Source organism: Diadema antillarum, unplaced genomic scaffold, assembly GCF_040938485.1.
Source record: "Diadema antillarum isolate AM-2024a unplaced genomic scaffold, OU_Dant_1.0 scf00000101, whole genome shotgun sequence".
Taxonomy (NCBI): Eukaryota; Metazoa; Echinodermata; class Echinoidea; order Diadematoida; family Diadematidae; genus Diadema; species Diadema antillarum.
This window is the reverse complement of record NW_027270990.1, coordinates 1,237,481-1,258,955: the sequence shown is the minus strand read 5'-3', so window position 1 is coordinate 1,258,955 and position 21,475 is coordinate 1,237,481. Positions and strand designations below refer to the sequence as shown.

Genomic DNA, 21,475 nt, shown 5'->3' with positions numbered 1-21,475 from the left:
ATGTCTGGAGATAGTGTAAACATTTCGAGACGTACTTATTGTTATCTGCCATATTTTTAGCTGAAGATCCTATATATAGCTCTGATATGGATATAAAGATAGATAGGCAGATAGATATAGTGCTGACAGGTATTGGAATTATGATTGCAATTTGTTAATTTGTCATTGGAAAACTTCTGGAATGCCTGTAATGAGAACTTAAATGTTCATATTCCCCGACAGAAAAATAATTGTGTTAATCATAAAACATTCCCAAGACTACTCTGGATTTCTCAATCCTTCTCACGTTCAATCAACAGCAAAGACATCATAAATTTTACAGAGAGAGAGAGAGAGAGAGAGAGAGAGAAAAAAAAGACAAATTTGAATCACGCAAAGCACGTCAGATAGATTATGAATCGCAATCAAAGTAAAGTGTAAAGTACGTACATGTCGCGAATGAAAATGCCTTAGCGATGATTTCCAAATATATCCTGCAAATGTACTTTCAATGCATTTTTTAATCTACTTTTCTGCGCATGTAGTTTTTATATTTCTCAAAGCGCCGTCTTGTTTTCATTTAGGCTGACTGCCGACGTTTTGATGAGATCAAAGCAGGAAAGCATTTATTATTCAAAATCTTATTATGACACCTTTGGCACACACAGGTGTACGAATTCATCAACGAGCAATGTTCCTGTTAAGTAGGTCCATGCTTTAACCTAGACTTTAATACGCCTATAGTAGATGAAGTATGAATCAAAGCACAATTTTTAAAGCACGATATTAAAGATACAATACAGAAGGATTTGGATGAAGCTATGAATATGATATAAAGAGACATCAGCTATCAATGAAATGCGATTTAAAAACCAGGATTTTGAAATTCCTTGTGAGAAGATAGGCGATATTTCTCATGTTTCTAAACTTTACTTTTCGATATATTTTGCACAGAACTTTCCCTTGCACTGCTTACTGATAAACATTTTTCTAAGTTCGCAGGCATATCCATTAATTAGAGCTCTCTTTATCTCTTTCTCTCTCTCCTAAGAACAGTTAGGGCCTATATGAGATAACAGCTATATTCCCTGATATGAAGAGCAAAGTGCGGGTCATGATTACGTTAGTAATTTCATTTAAACGATATGATTTTATGGCATACTGCCGATCTCCTAGAACATTTGTGTGTGTGTGTGTGTGTGATAAATTTATATTAAGTGGTAGTTTTACTGAGCAAATGAATATTGATGATTTCATTTTCTGTTTAAAAAGAGTACAAATTTGATCCTAGTAATTACTGCCTGATTTCCTTACTTTCCATTCCCTACAATTATTGTAAAATTAATTTCAAAAGAACAATTAATTTTCCAATTACATTCCAGTAGTGCTTTCACAAACTCGCAGTTTCCAATATTTTCTAAAAGTGCTTTCACAAACTCGCAGTTTCCAATACTTTCCAATAATTGTGCTTTCACAAACTCGCAGTTTGGGTTTTTACAGGAACATAGCACAATTCACGGTCTTTAAAGCTTTTCACGAGGCTACCCTAGGTAGTTTATTACTATGATAAAGTGGCGCATGCATGCAAGAGATAATCACTCCTACTTTTACGCGGCATTTTCCCGGACTGTCTCCAAGGTCTGTTTCACGGCATATCTGCGTTTCCGGGCTTCCTCATAAAGGCTTTGGTAAGGAGTGGTTCAGGAATTACCTTAAAGGCATTATTTACTATTTGCAGATGAAACAAAAATCCAGCTTCAGTCCTTGGAAATAGTTCTAAGATGTGAGTTATAGGGATAGAAATAACCAATGTAAAAATTTGAATTTGTATAATCAATGTTAAGATTTATTAAATATACAAAATGGAAACAACAGTTATAAAAAGAATGCTTCTAGACTAAACCAGCTGTACAGTTATGGTTTAGTGAGAAAAATAGTGATATCTCATTATATTTCAGGCTGTATTGCAATTTTTTTTTTTTTACAATAGAAGGATGTTTTGTGATACTACTGACCCACACATATGCACCAAATATGATAACGTGAACATTTATATATTTTTTTAGTGATATCTCATTATATTTCAGGCTGTATTGCAATTTTTTTTTTTACAATAGAAGGATGTTTTGTGATACTACTGACCCACACATATGCACCAAATATGATAACGTGAACATTTATATATTTTTTTAAATCACTGCTCCAAATGGTAAACAGTACCTTTGTTTTAATAAAAAAAAAAACAATCATGAAGTATATCATTAAATCTAGTCAACTGGACTTACTCGTGTTGTGTGTCGTCACAGATGAAAAATATAGGTAAATGATTAGATATATCACTATACAAAAGACCAGATTTCGAATGATCAGTATCAATATTAGTAAAAATCTTATCAGTCAATGTTGATGAGTTAACCGTAATTCTCGAGGGCTTATCAACAGTGATATTACAGAAATTTGCTTGCAAAATATTGCAAAACTTATTCTTAACATTATTTTCTTGATTCAAAAGATCAATATTGAAATCGCCCCCTAAGTATACATCTTTGTTTTCTTGATTGATCAGTTCTTATAAAACTTCAAAATTTTCCAAAAAATGAATTACTACCTGTATGAGGGGGCCTACAGTATATACAAAACAAAATATTATGTTTCTTCTATTATACATATCAATTTCAACACACATGCAATCAAACTCATTTCCGTTATACATCAAGTCAGGTCTTACTTTAAAGGATCACGAGTGTGATAAGAGCAGGGCAACTCCGCCCCCTCGTCCGCATTTTCTATCAGAACGGACAACAGAATATCCATCAATGTTATATAAAGGGGGAGATTTGTTGTTAAGCCATGTTTCTGTAAAACTAATAACTCAAAACTTCATATTTATCACAGACAACAATATTTGCATATTTTCATAATTTCTTTGAAGACTGCGAGCATTAACGTGTAATATGCTGAAATTTTTCCTTTTATCCATACTTAAAACAAGAACAACACATGAACCCTGACATGATCGTGAACATTTGCTTAAGAATTACTGAAAGCAGACAAGAAGAGAAGGAAGGAATAGAGCAAGTCATACAGAATATAAGTTGTTTACAAAGTAGTCTTGTGAGTAGTGGTCGCATCGGACAATTGAGATATTTGCGTTGTAGGTCTCGTAAATTAATCGTCTTGTTCTGTTTTACATGGGACATATCCAATATAATTATACCTTAAAATGAGTTTCGCAAATAGCATTTTACCTCATCAATATCAACTGGAGAAGCATTTGCATAACTTTCTTGATTGTGGTGATTTCGTGACTGGTGACACAGCGGAAGTTTGATACAAGAAGTAAAAAATAAACTGCCACATATGCCAAATAAGCATTTCACGTAATTTCTTACCAAAAAAAAAAAACAACCCACAAATGATTATTGATCATTATCCGTAAATTCTTATCAGATTCATAAGAAGCATAAGTACAGCGTCAATTTAGCACTTATCTTTATAGGTCGATCTTCATTCAAAGCTGAAGGGAATGCCACCAACCTGTCGCCATTTCAACTCAAAATCAAAATAAACAACTCAATCTAGTAATTTACCCCAAAAATATGTATATCTATCATTATTATTATTATCATCATGATTATCACTATCATTATCATCATTATTTTGAAGAGTTGGATCGAAAAGCGAGTGAGCTCAATTCTTGTCAGCTTGAGATACATACGTGTATTTACGTTTAAAGTTGTTAAAAAAAAGACAAGAAAATGGGAAAATATAGGAATTTTAAGCCACAACTTCAAGAAGATGCCTTTCTTATAATACATGTATTGAGGTAACTCAACCTTTTGCGAGATACATGTACTATACGAAACAAGTTATGAAATTATACAGAGCATACTACATTTGTAATCTAAGAGGAATTCAAAATTCATTTGATGAAAATCGAATTGGAAATGACTGAGATATCAAAAAAGAGAGTAAACCCAAGCGACCCTTATAAAAGGTGGGTCCTACTTTTTTAATAGGAACGCTTTGTTCTGGATATCTCAGTCATTTCAAAACCAATTATCATGGAATAGACGTTGAATTCCTATTCGAATTTCATATTATATTATGCTCTTCTATATCTCATTAAAGGTTTCTCATCGAGTCTTAAAAAAGATACAATGTAGTTAGAAACCTGAAGCCAGGTCTCAACTGAAGCTTTACCATTCTTTAAAGATGTATGAAAAAGGTGCTGAACCAGTTTCGCCCTCAAACTTTATATACATGTGTCTATGTTTATATGTATATATATATATAAATATATATATATATATATATATATATATATATATATTGTAGTTGCTCCGCGTATTGGCAGCACTAGCAATAATAATGTCACATTTAATGCATTCCTCTGTTGTGACATTATTATTGCTATGTATATATATATATAGATATATATGCATGTATATATGCATGTATATGAAGAGTTTGTTCGCAAAAACTGATAAGTCTATTTTTGAAGAATTTGAAGAATTTGAAGAATTTGAAGAATTTTGAAGAATTTGAAAATGATACCTTTTAATCAATATATTGGTCACTACATATAAAGGAATTTTTGTGAAGTTATAGTAAAAAGAAGCAACATTTTTCTTATTATTTTCTTTATTTTTCTTGACCTTTAATCGCAAATATCTCCATGTGGCAAATATGGACTTATCAGTTTTTGCGAACTATGGTAATAGCTATAGACCCTTCTCTTACAATCCAGTCCTATAAGCATTGCTTCTTCAGTATTCCTCCCCATCTCTTGCATTTTTTCAAACTTCAGAACGTTATTTTTATTTTATTTTTATTTTCATTTTTTTTTTTTTTGGGGGGGGATGCTTTTTTATTTACCTTATCATTTGTTTATCCATATGTATCAGTTATCATATTTTGTAATATTGACACATATAATTATGTTTTTATACTTTATGCGAAAAAAAATTATTTACAAGTTCTACTGGAGATGGAAAAAAAATGAATGCATGAAAAGTCAAGTACACTATAAAGTTAAAGGAGGGTAAAACGTACAATTAAATTAAAAGTTTCTCACTTTATCCCGTCCCACTGCATGAGATATTTAGCTTCGACGTTATACAAACACAATGTTAATAAAGACATACATGTATCAGCATATGTATTTTAACAACAACAACAACAAAGAAATAACACAAGGATATAATGAATAGTCGTGTAACAGAACAGTTACAACTCAATAACATATTATGAAAACAAAAGGCTGAGCAAATATTAATCTTCTGTGAAAGGCTTGTTTATTGCATTCAAAAATTTTATACAATAAATTCACTGTGATAACTACCCCTAAGGTTTGATTCTTATGTGTTTAGCAAACGGTGACATTGATACGTTTTGTTCTCCAGCAAAGCATCAGGAGTAGTATGCAAACATCTTCTGCAATTGATCGACAAATTGCCCTATATCGACGTAAAATAAAAACATCTTCTGATTCGCTTGATTAAAGTTCGATACGTCTAAAACTTTGCCTCGTAAGGTGCAATGCTAATATTTGCCGAGTTGTCTGCAGCTTGTGTACCTTTCATTTCATGTGTGAACTAATCAAATTGTCTGAACTTCACTTTGTTGGCGTGCTCTAACGTTCTAAGCATTGCACAATGAATTATTGTAGGCCTATACCCCAAAGTCCGTCTTAGAGGCAAAGAAAAATTACCACGTCAATTGCTTTATTTGGGTTCACCGTCTAGTTACAGTGCTTTTTCTTTATATCTGAAATTTCCAAAAGTGCTTCTTCTCTTTTGATGGTTTATCTTTGACTTTTTTTGGTCGGGCTGATGCGTCCTTTTTTTTTTTTTTTTTTTTTTTTTTTTGAAGTCTGCGCGCTTGCACGTAGTATCTGTTCGTTTTCGTCACCGTATAGTTTACAATCATTTTTTTTTTCTGTTTATGCTATAAAGTCTTCATTAAATCTTTAAGTGATATCAAATCTTTCTTAATTCCTACTCTATAATAAGGCAAAATACAAGAGCTTGGAACCGTTCGTCCGTTCGCTTATGTGTGTGTGTGTATGTGTTGTGTACATGTGTGTGTGTGTGTGTGTGTGCACAAGAAGTTGTACAAAAGAAGAGTGTACCGTCAACCCTAGTGGCCCCTATCTTTAATAGCCAATTTTTCTGTGGCCATGTACGGCAGATGGCCGCTATATGGCAGATTTGGGAGGCTTACTCTCTTAAATAGAGAAATGACGGTTTCAAAAATGCAACGTACATTTATTCAGATTGCTTTCCTTCTTTGAGCCCATAACTTCCCCGACAATCGTTGATAAACAAACGCCTGAATAGCACCTCTCTCTCTCTCTCTCTCTCCTTCGCTTTCAGTAGACTCAGCGTCATAGAATTCGGGTATGAATGCAACGTGAGTAATAATCATGAAAACATGGTTAAGATCTATTAATATAATAATAATAATATGATATTTTTGCGGACATTCATATTACAATCATCAGCATAGAGCGAACTACCGACGTTTCCCGATAGACTGTCACAGCCAGTGTGATAATTATGTGTGTAATGTGAGGCCGTTGTCCTCGTCAAGCATGTGCTTATGATAATGGTCTCCTGCATTCCTGTGACTCCTAGATTTGTTTAATTTGTCTTTTGAACAGCTGGTACGTGAAGTCTTATTTTCATTTAATGCGTAAAGACACATGCATGAAATCATTTTGTATCATGAAGATAAACAGTGTCATTCGTTTATCTTAACCTTCAACCGATCCATGTAATTCACTGTTGAAATAGTCCAATAAGTCTTCTGTCCAATGATACCACGTAGGTTATGTAACTCTCATGCATGACTGAGCATGTTTCAACTTAGTGAATGGGTGTGAAATCATCACTGTGGCAAGTTCTGTGATCAGCATACTTTCTCATATTGTACCAGATGGCTCTTTTTGTTGGAGGCTGACTGTCGGGGAACTGCACCCGAAAAAGCCTCTTGAACTTTCACGAAACATCTTGTTTCCTGGTATCGAATTACCAGGAATACTCTCTGCTCAATTGTCAACTGTACCATGTTTGGAATTTGAAAGCATGTGAAGTGTGCCTGTGTCAGGAACAACCTTTGCTGAAGTTGTTATGTAATCATAGGCCTAACATGTGACAAAAATTTAACTTCAAAATTAATATGCCCTGAATGTATGACAATAGCAAGAAATAACTTGCCACAGTGATGATTTCACACCCATTCACTAAAGTTGAATCATGCTCAGTCATGCATGAGAGTTACATAACCTACGTGGTATTATTGGATAGAGGACTTATTGGACTATCTAACCATGAAAAAATAATGTACAAATATTTTATAGTTTTCTGAAAATTTGCTGTTGAAGTTGGGTTTACTTTTTGAAAGACACACTGTATATGGCTGATAGTGTGCGTCACGAACTGGAATGCATTCTAATATGAGGTCCCATGTCTGCAAATGACCTGTGTGCCTACTCATCGACACTCACAGGATATTCCATAACAGAAAATTGTAACATTTTTTCCCCTCACAAATTGTATATAATTGAATATAAATGATGTATGTACAACTATATCCCTCATAAATCACAATAGTTATCATAATATGTCTGATGTAATGTTTCGTATTTCAGGTCGTAGGGGGAAGAAAAAAAAAACTACCGCTATCAACAGGCACCATCATGTCATAGTTAATTTGCGATCACGTAAGAAACTGAACTAAACACCTCTAAATCTAATCCGATTCCGCGGCTTTTCTCCTCAGTTCATCTATATCGACCCCTGGCATCTCCACAAGTCGCCGTTTGTGGTTGACCCACTGCAACCCCGTGATGTCGTTGTACCGATAAGGCATCTTCTCGTAGCAGTACTTCCGGGTCATGTTCCACAATGGTGGATTGTCCATTTCGAGGACTTGTTGTAAATGGTATGCCATGTCTTCCGTCGTCTGGGCAACGCCATCCTCGAAATGATACTTTTGATACCTTTCGAATAGGCGGGAAAGACAGAAGGGAATTAATGACAGATTAAAAAGGACAAGTTCACCTTCATAGACATGTGGATTGAGTGAATGCAGCAATGGGACACATCAGCAAGAGTTTGAGGAAAATCGGACATTCCGTTTAAAAGTTATGAATTTTTGCAGTTTCTGCTTTAATAGTCACTGCTGGATGAGAAGACTACTACAGCTTGTGATGTCACATGTGTACAACGATACAAAGAAAATATAAAGACAATTCAAGATATTTTTACTTTTCTCGCATAATAAAAGAACACTTGACTTCCCTCTTTCAGAAGGCAAAGGGAAAAATATTACCCTTAAAGATAGCCCTTCCCTTTTGCATTCCTTCCCAAATAGCACAGAACATATTTCTACCAGAATGACAAGACTATTGTAAATCTATAACATTTATGAGATATTAGAAGGATGTTAGCCGTTAAAATTCAAATAATGCACTAAAAGCTCACCGTAACGTATTCTGTGTACTAGGCACAGCTGCATACATTAATCCTCCTGTGGTTCCACTATACTTATACTTCGGACAAAAGATATGCATATTTAAGCTGTCAGCTAGAAATGAAGAATTCACTAGCTTCTCTTACTTTGTTGTCGATAGCAAATAACAACACACCACTTACATGAACTACACGTGCAACTACGTGCATCACACAGGTCTGTAAAACTAGATTAGAAGTTTAGATTTGTAATTTTTTCGTAGTACGAAAAAAATATTCAAATCTTAACGGTCAATTTTCTAAACAAATAAAGGCCCTCTTGAGTTCAAAGTTTACAGGAGGTTTTCAAATAATGTTTTCTTCAATACCTAAGTGTTCTCACCAATTTTTCAAAATTTGCATGTAAAAGGGATTGGCTGTCTTTAACATACGTCAATGGCGAGTCGAAGAAATGCGCACTTTTTTCAAAAAGTAAAATTTTGTGAAATTCTCTATATATCTTCCTTATATCGCTGTACGCACGTGACATCATACACTGTAGTAGTCTTCTCATCCAGCAGTAACTGTGCAGAAAAGTCATAACTTTTGAACGGATTGTCCGATTTTACCCGAACTTTCACTGATGTGTTCTACTAATATTGCTGCATTCACTCAATCCACATGTATAAAGGTGGACATGTCCTTTAAAGTCGACATATTATGTTCGTAAAAATTTAAAGTTGTAGAATTTTGACATGACTTGAAAGTAAGTGCGTGATCTCAATGCTAAGGCCTACCCTAGTCACGTGATGAGAGAAATACAAGGATTAAGGTATTACGATAATGTGAAGTACCATTATGTGAATGCATTCCGTACAGGGATGAAGTGCCTTTCTTGCGTTTGCCTGTAATGGGCCGAATGCATAAACGCTAGCAATTGCTTGTGCTAGCCTTTTACTCGAATCCGTATGCATAAAAACAAGTAATTGCTTGCAAGCAGAAGCTTTTGCTAGCAAGCACAAGCTATTGCTGCTGCCCGCAAGCAATTGCTTAGAGACCAAGCATTTGCTTAAAAACGTATGCATAAAACATACCATTTGCTGGTTCTTGCTAGCAATTGCTTACGATTTTCCAAGCTCTGTAAAATGAGCTTGAGCTTTTGCTTAACCGGAACGTTCCCTTTTAAATATCATTTTCATATTTATGAAAGAAAGACCACACTTGTGAAGGAGTGGTATAAATCTACAAGAAATTACTCATAAGTAGTGTAAGAAACTTTTTCATTTCAACAACGGGAATGTCCAGTGGTTAGCACGCAAAATGACTGTGATGAAAAACAGGTAGGATGTCTGACTTCGGTGGAGAGCAAGGAGACCTCCCTCCACGTGCGATCTGGCAGATCCGGGCTGCTGTAAGCTGCAGTGACGGGAATCAGCCAGTAATACGTGTGTGTGTATAGATGTGCGTGTATGCGTCTGTGTGTGCATTTCATAGCTCTTCTGCTATGTCAGGAAATGTTTCGCACACACATGCCCTTTCAAATACATGCTGCCACACTCGCCATTGTTCTTGTGTTCGCACAGGCGTGACATCCCTTTTGTTGAAAACGCAAGCAGTTGCTTGTGCGGGACAAGCAAAAGGTATTGGCATAAGCAAAAGATTATGCATATGGATTTAAGCAATTGCTTGAGCTAGACCTTTTGCTAGACGAGCTTGTGCTTTTGCTTGAAGCAATTGCTTACAAGCAATTGCTTGTTTTATGCATTCGGCCCATTGCTTACCTTCCAACCAATTTCAGTTGTCGTTTTGTGACGTCATCTATGCGTTGCTTGTCTGGTAGACGACCGCCGTCTCGGATGTTATCGTTAATCATCGAAGTCACCGGGCCAGGATTTAGTGAACATAAACTGGGGAATGTATATCAATTCAATTCAATTTCAGTTTAAGTCAATTTCTTTCAATTGTCATTTATTTCCATCAAGGAAAAACTGAAACGAAATACAAAGCATACATTACTAGTGCACAAATCATGTCTTTGTTATCAATTTGTTTTAAAAAAAAATACATCTAATGCGGTACGGATCATAATGTACAACGTATCTAGCAAAATATAGGTGCAATTAAGCAGAATAACTAAGACCTGCAATGCTTCCATTGTAAGGTTGACAGAAAAGTACACATAACGACGGACAAGAGTGGTCTACACTGAATAAAACAAATTTTGTAAAACGTGAATTATTCAATACGAAATGTGTGACTAGAAAAGATCCATACAAAATCTACTCATTTAATTCATATGAAATTTCCCGTTTTCTATTAGTTTGATACATTGTGTGATAAACATGTACTTTGTATGATTTTTAAGTCAGACTGTTCATTATAAAGATTATTAAGCCTATATACCGCCCCCGTCAGTTTTCCCGATAAATTTTTAACTCGATTTTCGCTTCGCTGAAATTAATTTTTTTTTTTCATATTTTGCGCACATTTTGAGACCCTATATGCGAACATCGGGGGCACGCTTGCCGAGATAATGCACATTTTCGTGACAAATATCACCGAAAATGGCAGTTTCCTAAGACTTTTGAGAGTACAACGTATAATATGGGCTTTGCAAGAAGTGTTAGATCCATGTTTTTTAATTTTGTTCTCAAATAACATCCTTTTTGGTTATCATCAACTATTATTTAAGTAAAGAGTGCAGAACAAAATAGATAAAAAGAATATAATATATTCTAAAAATTATTAAAAACAAGGAAATACATAAGAAATTAAAAAACAGTAAAAAATGTTGATACCCCAATTTTTTTTCGCGTTGAATCGTTAATGACACTACAAAATTAGAAAAAAAGAATTAGCCACTTTGACGCGTTATTTAGGGATTTGCAGCTTAAAATCTGATGCACCAAAAAAATCTCTGCATAAAGTAGCATACTAAGCATTATTTAAAGAAACGAGGATATTTTTGGGAAAAAATGATTCATTTCTGGCGATCACGTGAAGGGCAGCAAGCGATCAAATTTTCGCCACGATCGCGCGATCGGCGGCAGAGATCTTGGGGGGCTTCCCCCCCCCCCCTAGATCTATTAAAAAGCAATGAATTGACAAAATGTGTCCTCTAATGTTGACTCCACCATTATTATAATCATTATCAAGTTCGTTATCATCATTGTTCTTATTTGTGCCATTTAATTTCTGAAGAGAACGTTATGGCTGAACTCATTAAGATATTTATACAGACATAAGTATTTCCCTTTTTCCATAAGATTAGGTGAACAATGGCTCAGTACGTTTTGCATGACAACATAAGGAGTAAGTTGTTTTCAGAAATTGATACCTTAGAGTTTTCAATATGCGACACGCTATTGCTATTACTTTGTCCCATTTTTTTTTGACGTCAGCAGAAATTGGCACTTGCCATGTATCTATAAATAAGATATCTTTGAAATCAATAATTAATTAGAACCGAGATTTTGACCAATTTTGCAGAATTTTGAAAAATACTATTTATAAACTTATTCTTTTATGTGCAAGTTTGCAGTAATTTGTGTCATTTTATACAACTTGTAAACTTGGACCTAGTAAAAAAGAACAATAGGGCGTAAAAAGTGAGGACGTTATGATAAGTAAATGGCCTAGAAAGCAAAAAAAAAAAAAAAAAACGAAAAAAGAAAGAAAGAAAGATATTCTTTTTAGAATATCATTATGGAATCCACACCTGATATTAAACTCGTGCAGACGGCTGGCTAACGCATCTATCAGACCCTGGGTGGCAAATTTTGAGGCGCAGTATACCTCGTAGAAAGGGTACCCTGTGAAGTGACAGAAGAATGTCCTTCTTACATCAAGAGATCCAGGATGATTATCACACGCACACGGACACACACACACACACACACGCACACACACACACACATATTATATATATGTATATATATATATATATATATATATATATATATATATATTATCTATCTATCTATATATATATATACATATATATATATATATACATATATATTGCACTCATCTGAAAATCGCAAGTTCATCTGTTACGCATTCATTCTTGCAGGTTCTTTTTAACGAAGGAGATAGCAAAATTAAGGCGGGGTGAGGGGTGTGTTACTTGTATATTATCTTCGTGATAATACCTGTGAATTAAACTTGACCATGCTTTTTCGAGAAAAAAAAAACAAGAGTAAAAAATGATTGGCCCCCGTCCACAAGCCCCCTTCCCCTTCTCCCCCCCCCCCCCAACTGATATCTAACGGGGGGGGGGGGGGCACCCCTTGATCTGTCATAAACAAACTGAAAACTGTACTTACAAACCTATAGGCCTCCTTGATTTAACACGTCAGCTCTGTCATTTTTATGTAAAATGTATGCAAAATCTTCGTTGTTGTCGTTTTTATTGTGTTTTTTGCGGGCAGCTGATTACACATTTCATTGTCCTTTATCAACATGATTAGCTGTGTATCGGCTTTGATTAATATATATATATACATATATATATATATATATATGTGTGTGTGTGTATATATATATATACTTGTTACGTACTTGTCAGAGAGCGGAATTCGAACCCACGACCTTCTGGACAGGCGTCATATCAACTAGACTACTAGACTATAGCTTCCGTCCTGATAGCTGTAAGTGGTGCTATCCAACAAAGTGGGTACTGTATAATTTATTCAATGTACTGATTTTTGCACCTCAGTGTTTTTATTATAAGGAATAAGAACCATGGTCCTGTAGTCTAGTAGATTTGACGTGATCTGGTAGGCATGATTTCTTTTTTTATTATTTGATCATCGCTTTTATTCAAAGTATGAATATTTGCTGCTGATTTACACTGATGGAGAGCGGCCTACAATTTAATTGACAAAAGGATCATCAACTTGAATAAAGGTAATACAAATAAAAATCTCTTTAGATTATCTATTTTTGGGTACAGGGCGACATAGAACTATCAACTAGGGCACGAAGTACTAATTTGTGCAAACATATTCTTTGAACCTATCGATGATAATTTATCTGATGTCAATTTTGGTTATTATTACTGTGCTATTTTCAGGGATATGAACCTGTGAAAACTGGCCCCAATTCTACCCCAGCCACTACCCCCCCCCCCCCCTCCCCCGATTCAAAGTGAATGAACTTTTCGATCACAGTCACCAACGTACTTATTCACAGCAATCATTCATTTTATAATTATTATTATCATTATTATTCCACAGAAGAATATGATTATAGTATACCTACACTATGTCTTTTGGGACTTTCCACACAGGGGCATTATGCACATTGAACAATTTGAGATTATATTACCCGGCGGACATACCGCCAAGTTTAGTAAAAATCCGTTTAGGGGTTCTTGAGAAGGCGGTGGAAACGTAAAAAGAAAAAAAAAGAAGTACGACGTTGTATATATTTTATAGACAGATATATATATATATATATGTATATATATATATAATTATATATATACACTCAGCAAAAGAAGAAAGTAAATACTTTTTCAAGTTTATATTTCTCACAAATGTATTGTATTATACCATATTAAAGGTAATTTAATTGACTATCAAACTGATAGGTCAACGAAAAGGGAATCAATTTTTACGCATGAGTAAACACCATTTTTTTCTATTCCAGAGCACAAAAGTAAACATTGCAAAACTGAACAAGTTGTCGTTCATGCGTAGGTGCATACTCTTCAATATCACAGTAAGAACAAGCAACACATTTCACACAAAAAGAAACCTGAATTAGGTTGCAAAAATAAACCTATAATCTCTATGATATCTTTAAAGCTCAAAAGATAGATGAAGGCTAAAAATAATGAAGGAAAATGAAGAATCTTCTGTCAAATCTTAATTCAAATAAATAACAGAAGAAGCAATAATTAAGAAATGGTAGAAATTCGAGGGTTTTTTTTTCAAATTAGGAAATTGTAAATAATGTTTGGTTCTTGAAGTTTTCTTATGAATCATCAAGTTACTACTGTAAAAGAATGAAATAAAGAAATTGTCTTCATTTAATCATCTTTCTGCATATTACTCCCCATGTCATTGGAAGTTTTAGTTGACAGAAAATTCTTATTTTTCCCTTTTAGTTTCCCACTTTGTTTTTGTAAGAGGTTATAAAGATATAAAGAAAACAAAAACTAATTTGTTATTTCATTCATGTCTGTAATTGTGTTAAACTGTTGGGCTTTTTTGGGGGGAGGGGGTCATTGCTATCGTGAAGGGCATTTGCAAATGAAAGACACCATGAGAATTTGTACAATTTTTACTTTTGTACTAGTTTGATAGCAATTAAATAACCTTTAATATGGTATATAACACAATGATTTTCATCAAACATTTTCTATGAAAAATATGAACTTGAAAAGAAGTGTTTACTTTCTTCTTTTGCTCAGTGTATATATGACGGACACCAGCCTATGAATGATCGTAAAATTTGAAAGATTTTTAGGTCCATACAATTCAAAGCTTAACACGATGTTATCGTAAATGGAACATGATAACATAACTATCGGAAACTGAATAGCAGATATCTCTTAAACTGATATCAGATTCTAGCTACATATCTCTTGCTGGCATCTTCATTTTTTGTTAGTTTCAGTGCTCCTTCAGGTTGTAAAATGAGAGTATCATTATCATTATCATGATGATGATGATGATGATTATTATTATAATCATCGTTATTATTATTATCATCATCATTATTATCATTACGACAAAGCATTCAGTCGTATGTAGTATAACCAAGGTTCGACATTCCCAGTGGGACGATGGCCCGGGGCTACCAAAAATAGATGTCGGACCAGGGGCGGATCTAGCTTTTTATAAAGGGGGAGGGTGTGGGAGGGGGGTGTCCCCCCTCCCCCAGTAGGGAGAATTTTTGAAAATCTGTGTGTGAAAATGGCGTTTTCTTGCATCTAAAACACCACTATTTTTGGTATAGAGGTCATTGCCAAATTAGAAATAATAATAATAATAATAATAATAATAATAATAATAATAATAAATAAAATAAATAGAAAAATAGAAAAAAACAAAATTACAAGTTTGAAAAAAAGATAAGATAAAAAAAATGGTCCCCAGATTTTTTTTCTTTGGGAAGGGGGGGGGGGGGAGGTTGCAACCCCTCAACCCCCCCCCCCCTTCTAGATCCGCTTCTGCGGACCACTATTACCTATGAGAAATGATATGTATTGATGGCCGATCAGACCCTATCGGGCCACCAAAATAATATCGGGTTAACTGTATCACAGTCCATACAGTAAATACATGTAAAAAAAATGTTACATCAAATCATTACAACTGCCATTTACTGAGAAAAAACAATAAGCTTTCAACATTTTCTTTAAAGTAGTGGTGGGCTATAAATGGGTGATGTTTCAAAATCCTTAGGGTCCCTGCTTATTTGAAGCAGCTTATTGTACTGAGCATTTTGACACCTTTCATTAAGAAATCGGTTGAAAAATGAGATGGAGTCGGCCAAAAAACTGATTGGGGGGGGGGGGCAAAATTACTGTCGCGCGACGGTCAAAATATCGTGAAAAATAATAAATTCACTATCCAAAGGAGTATGAAGATGATTTAAGTGTCCAGATATATGTTTTTGAGGTCAAGGAATTGATTGCAAATGTCAGAAACCCTTAATATACTATAGAAAGCATTGAAATTCTCAATTTTTTTTTTTTTTTTTTTGGGGGGGGGGGGTGTAGGGCTAAGTTCCGGCCCATCTCCGGTATTCCAGTCACCTAACGTGCACTTTGTCATCTTCCAATTGTTGTCACAGATTCATAAATTTGATAATAATGAAGATATAGACAACAGTAGAATTGAGGTCAAGAAACTGATTGTAAATGTGTTTTGAAGCTGTAATTTGGTGTATCGTATAGAAAGCATTCAAATTTTCTCTTTTTTTTGGGGGGGGGGGAGTTAGTGGTGGGGTAGACTCTACAAAGTTTCATTGTATTTTCTGTCCATAAATGACCCATTTCAAATGTGTAGACTGCAGATTATGGTCACAAGTTGCAAAGAAAATAATTGAACATTACTTTCCCTGATAATATCAAAGTGAGAGTGGACATCCCTTGTTGTTAACTTCAGCAGAGTTTCAGCAGTGGACTATCTTTCCGTCCTTATCCTCTATCAGATGCCAACATGAAAATAGGCAGAACATCACAAGGTTGTAGGTTGAACAACTACACAGGCTTTCAGAAGCTGATAACAGACTGTTTCAAAGAATCTCCACACTGAAGAATCTGTTGCAGTAACCGAATTCTGTGGACTTGGTTTCCCTACATATACCACTGTTTCTCAGCATGGAGAAGGCAACTCAAGTAGAACCGGTTCAAATTCTTCCACAACTTCACAGAGATCTAGCAGCTCAGAAAGTGAATACTCTCACAGGGTTTCATGTGACCTTCTAGTTATTTCAACCAGAAGAACTAACATTAGCTGTTGAGAAACATCTCCTACATTACACAGTACTGTACCGTACAAATGCTGTGGCTGTGTTGCATTGCAACAAGGTCGCAAATATACATGTAGATTTGGGACACAGTTTGATCTTACACCGCATGTAACATTTCTCGATACTCTAAATGATGAGGAGCTTGAAGGTCTACAAACTAACAATTTGGATTGCGAGAGAGATCTTGCAAAGTTTGACAAGCTGGCAGCAAGATCCGCATCCTGCTCATGTATTCAAACTGGAGTGTCATACAGAAGGCACACTTTTCAATATAGGGGATTTCCAAGCATGATCGCACTTCTACAAACTTAACTAGATTTCAGTAACAGACCTGAAAATCGTCTGACTCTCATTCCTACAATACTTCAGAGTCAGCCACAATCCGTGCATTGCCGGACATGCCCATGGAAGAGGATATGCAACTGATTCTGAACATCACTGAGGTTCAGCAAGCACCTTCAAAGTCGAAGTTGCAAGTGACGCTGCTGAACCAGATATTGCGGTCAATGAATCGAACCTTGTGCCGTTATTTGGGATGTTAATAATGTCAGACAGCGGTACCTCAGCATATGCAAAAATGACAATGGAAAGGGCACATGTACATACACGTGTAGTAGAACAGTGTTGTGATCCTGATAATGGGTTACGTTGGAGATACTCGTACCCAAAGCAACATGACACACAAACTGTAAATGTCCTGCAAATTATACCTGTTGCATGGGACCATGGGACCTTGAAAGTGTACCAAGATATTTGTGGTTCATAATTACCACACAAAACTTTGTTGATGCCCTGTTCCAATCATTCTATTGAGTAGAGAGGAGAATAATCAAATCATTATGGCAAGCAGGGATATGCAAGTTTGTTAATGAATGGAACTTAAATGCAGTATTTTTTATACCAGTATGTGGTGTCTTAGTGTAACTGTTGCAGTTGTGAAAGCAGTGTTTTAAAAGATTTTTTCATTTTTCAAAATGTGGATTGCTTGAAAGAGCATAACGTACCCTTCCTATATTTACTAGTGTTTCTATCATAATTTTCATCACACAAGCTTGTGACTACGAAATTTTGGAAGATGGCAAAGTGCATATGTTGGGTGACTGGAATACCAGAAATGGGCCGAAATTTAGCCCTATGCCCCCCCCCCCCAAAAAAAGCAAAATTTGAGAATTTGAATGCTTTCTATAGTATATTAAGGGTTTTTTGACATTTGCAATTAATTCCTTGACCTCAAAAAACATATATCTGGACACTAAAATCATCTTCATACTCCTTTGGATAGTGAATTTATTATTTTTTTCACTATATTTTGACCGACGCGCGACAGTAATTTTGCCCCCCCCCCCCCCCCCCCATCAGTTTTTTGGCCGACTCCATCTCATTTTTCAACCGATTTCTTAATAAAAGGTATCAAAATGCTCAGTACGATAAGCTGCTTCAAATAAGCAGGGACCCTAAGGATTTTGAAACATGACCCTTTTTTACCCCCTGTATAGCCCACCACTATTTAAAGTGTGTATATCGAACTCGCAGATTTGATGAGAGCGGGGAGTTATTCCGGGGTCATCATGAGACCGACACTAGGTAAAAACAGCCCACGAGTTCGACAGATACAACAAAGGGTTTAATGTTTCGGACGGGTCATACGGTGTCGGGGGTCCTTGTTTTCTTAGTGTCCAACTCATGGGTTGTATAACTCGTATTAGGCTGTATGACTCGTGGGTGTCGGTCTCGTGACGTGCACCCGCTGTTCCAATCCTTTGTTGCTATAACAGTGAAATTACTGACAATTGTCATAATGGAAACATATACCATAGAACGATGCCTCATACACATATCCCCTATAGAGAACGCGATATTCACATTGGAATTCAAAATACAGATAACTACACAGACTTAACACGTCTAGAAAGTCTTTTTTAAGCTAAAGTCCAAATTTATGATAATCCTCCCACATGTAAATGAGATTTGAAGAAAAGGTGTATCAATATAAAATCAAAAATATCCCTATAACACGCAAAAATATGTGCAGTATGATATTTATTTTTGCGAAGTGCATGTGTGTGTGTGTGTGTGTGTGTGTGTGTTAAAGGTTTTGCCACTATTATTCACTATCTTTTCTGGTGTTTTTTCTCTTCTGAAGTGGAGACGTTGTGAGGTTAGTTTTGTTGCGGATTCTTTCTTCTTGAGTTCAGTGGATTTCTGAGGATGCATACTTCGATTTTATTGTGAAAAAAATAACTGTTTTCAATAGGAATGCATATTTTGCTGCATTACAATGCGTGCGGTTTATTGCTGTCTTTTATGGCATTTTCGGTTGGTGTATACAAGACTCGACTAAGTGTTTTATTGTGTAACAGATAAATTCAGTTCGGTTCAGTTAAGTTCCATTTATTTTTCTATCTGACATCATTCTAACAAAGAGTAAAGCATAATGCAAAGTATGTATTAAGTGATTACACCATCACATTATTTGGTCCGTTTGAAAAAGAAAATACATAGGGCGATATGAATTGTTAAGCATATGACAAGAAGTACATGAAAGTAGAATATCTTAGAACACCAATGTATACTTTGAAATGTTGACCGACGAGGGTGAAAAAAGATTGAATCCCTAAAAAAGCAAGGGTTGCAACACGTGGATCACTCAAATTCGTGGAAATGTGTATTATTCTATTTCCGCTCTTTTCTTTTTCGAAATGGAATGGGGAAAAACAGAGAAAGAAATAAACCCAGACTTACCAAAAAGGCCCGATAATGATGACACATTAATGATACGACCCGCTCTTCTTTCTTTCATGTGGGGCAGTACCTCTTTTATCATCCGCAAGCTGCCCATGAAATTGGTGTCAACAATGTCTTCGATCTCCTCGTGCTCCATGTACTCGAGGGCGTTGAAGCCGGCGATGCCAGCGTTGTTGACTACGCAAAAACAAAAACAAACAAACAAACAAACAAAGGAAGATAAATCAATAAAAATAGACAAATAGAATCAAATCTTTAAACAATACACTCACAAGTAGATATCTCAGAAAGGTATGCAAACACGTTATTGAATAATTCTCGTCGGCAGCTTTTTTCTTCTTCTTTTTTTTAATCTGCCTTCTAATAATTTCAGTTTTATCATGTCAGGAGCGTGGAGGATTCATAAGTCTATGCATTAAAGGCATTATAATTTACCAGTTGCCGATAAAACAAGATCCCAGATTTAGTGCTTCAAAATAGAGATAAAATGTTAGCCAGGGATATAAACAACCAATGTAAAAATTTGAATCAGTGCAATTTGATGTTTAATATTGTCAAAATATACAAAATGTGAACAATTCATAGTAATAATGTTTCTCGACTAAACCGTCTACAGTTATGGTATAGTGAGAAAAATAGCGGTATCTCCTTATATTTCAGGCTTTATTGCAAGATTTTTATATGGTAGGATGTTACGTGATACAACTGACCTACACATTATGCATCAAATGTGATATCGTGAACATTTTTAAATTAATTCTCCCAATGGTAAACAGTAACTTTAAATCATTTACAAGGGGATTGTGGTGTGGTTTTACTTTTTCGCTCAGGAGTTCAAGACGGACTGAAAACCACCAGTCGACAATAATACACAGTCACGGTGTAGTATATAGGTAATCAGTGTTGTTGAAGTAAGCTCATTAAAATGATTTGCATATTTACGGGATAAACACTGTATGTTCTTTTCTTTTTTTCCTCCGACAGGGAAAATAACTTCCGAAGTTTTAAGTTTTTGACTGTATGTGTGGTTCTTGTTTGTTTTTCATTTGTTTGGTTATTTGTTTGTTTTCATTTAATATTAATTGGGGAGGGGTTCTGGTAGGGGAATCAGAAAACGTACCCAGAGCATCCACTCTTCCCTGCTCTTCAATGACTTGCTGCACCCCCCTCTGGACAGAAGCTCTGTTCTTGACGTCGAGCTCGCGGATGAACAGCGTCTTGTCGACATGATCCCCCGCTGCTTTCTCCAGTTCGTCCCTCTTTTTCAGGTTCCTCATCGTGGCGTATACGATGTAATTTTTCGCCTGGTCCCCGGCGAGCCTCGCCGCCAGGGCTAAGCCAATACCGCTGGAGCATCCCGTGATCAGCGTAACCTTAGCTGCCATATTTTACTCTCTCCCTCCCTCTCTGAAAAATTGCAGAAAACAGAACACTGAGCAATTTCTGTAAGAAAATATGTAGCTGTATAATCATGATTAAAGTCGCCTTGTCATTGATTACAGCGGTTCTGCCGTTGCAACACGACTTTCGGATGCCTTCATTTTTATCAGTGATACATATCAGAATCGAACTAGGTGAGACAGGGGGTACTTAAAAAGGCTCAATGTACAATACTGAATGAATGCACTTGATTGTGGTCATGAGAGTTCAGGCGCAAATGAACTCTACAAGTGTGTAGCAAATTTAGTTTAAATTGATGAAACATTAACTAGCAAGCATGCGTGTGACTGTCATTTGCATGTACGAGTTGAGATTAGGCTCCTTATCTCTACGGCCGAGTACCGCCTTTAGACGGGAAATCCAGTCCA

At 35.6% G+C, this 21,475-nt stretch overlaps 1 protein-coding gene across 1 annotated transcript; it reads right to left on the bottom strand.

Moving 5' to 3' along the window:
* Positions 1-7,406: 7,406 nt before the first annotated feature.
* Positions 7,407-21,052, bottom strand: LOC139718912 (retinol dehydrogenase 8-like). The gene is made up of 5 exons (XM_071630361.1): positions 20,788-21,052; positions 19,665-19,844; positions 12,154-12,247; positions 10,217-10,342; positions 7,407-7,984 (listed from the first exon to the last, which is right to left on the bottom strand). Exons 1-5 carry the CDS (start codon positions 21,050-21,052, stop codon positions 7,735-7,737), a joined length of 915 nt encoding a protein of 304 aa, XP_071486462.1. The 3' UTR covers positions 7,407-7,734.
* Between the last annotated feature and the right edge of the window lie 423 nt (positions 21,053-21,475).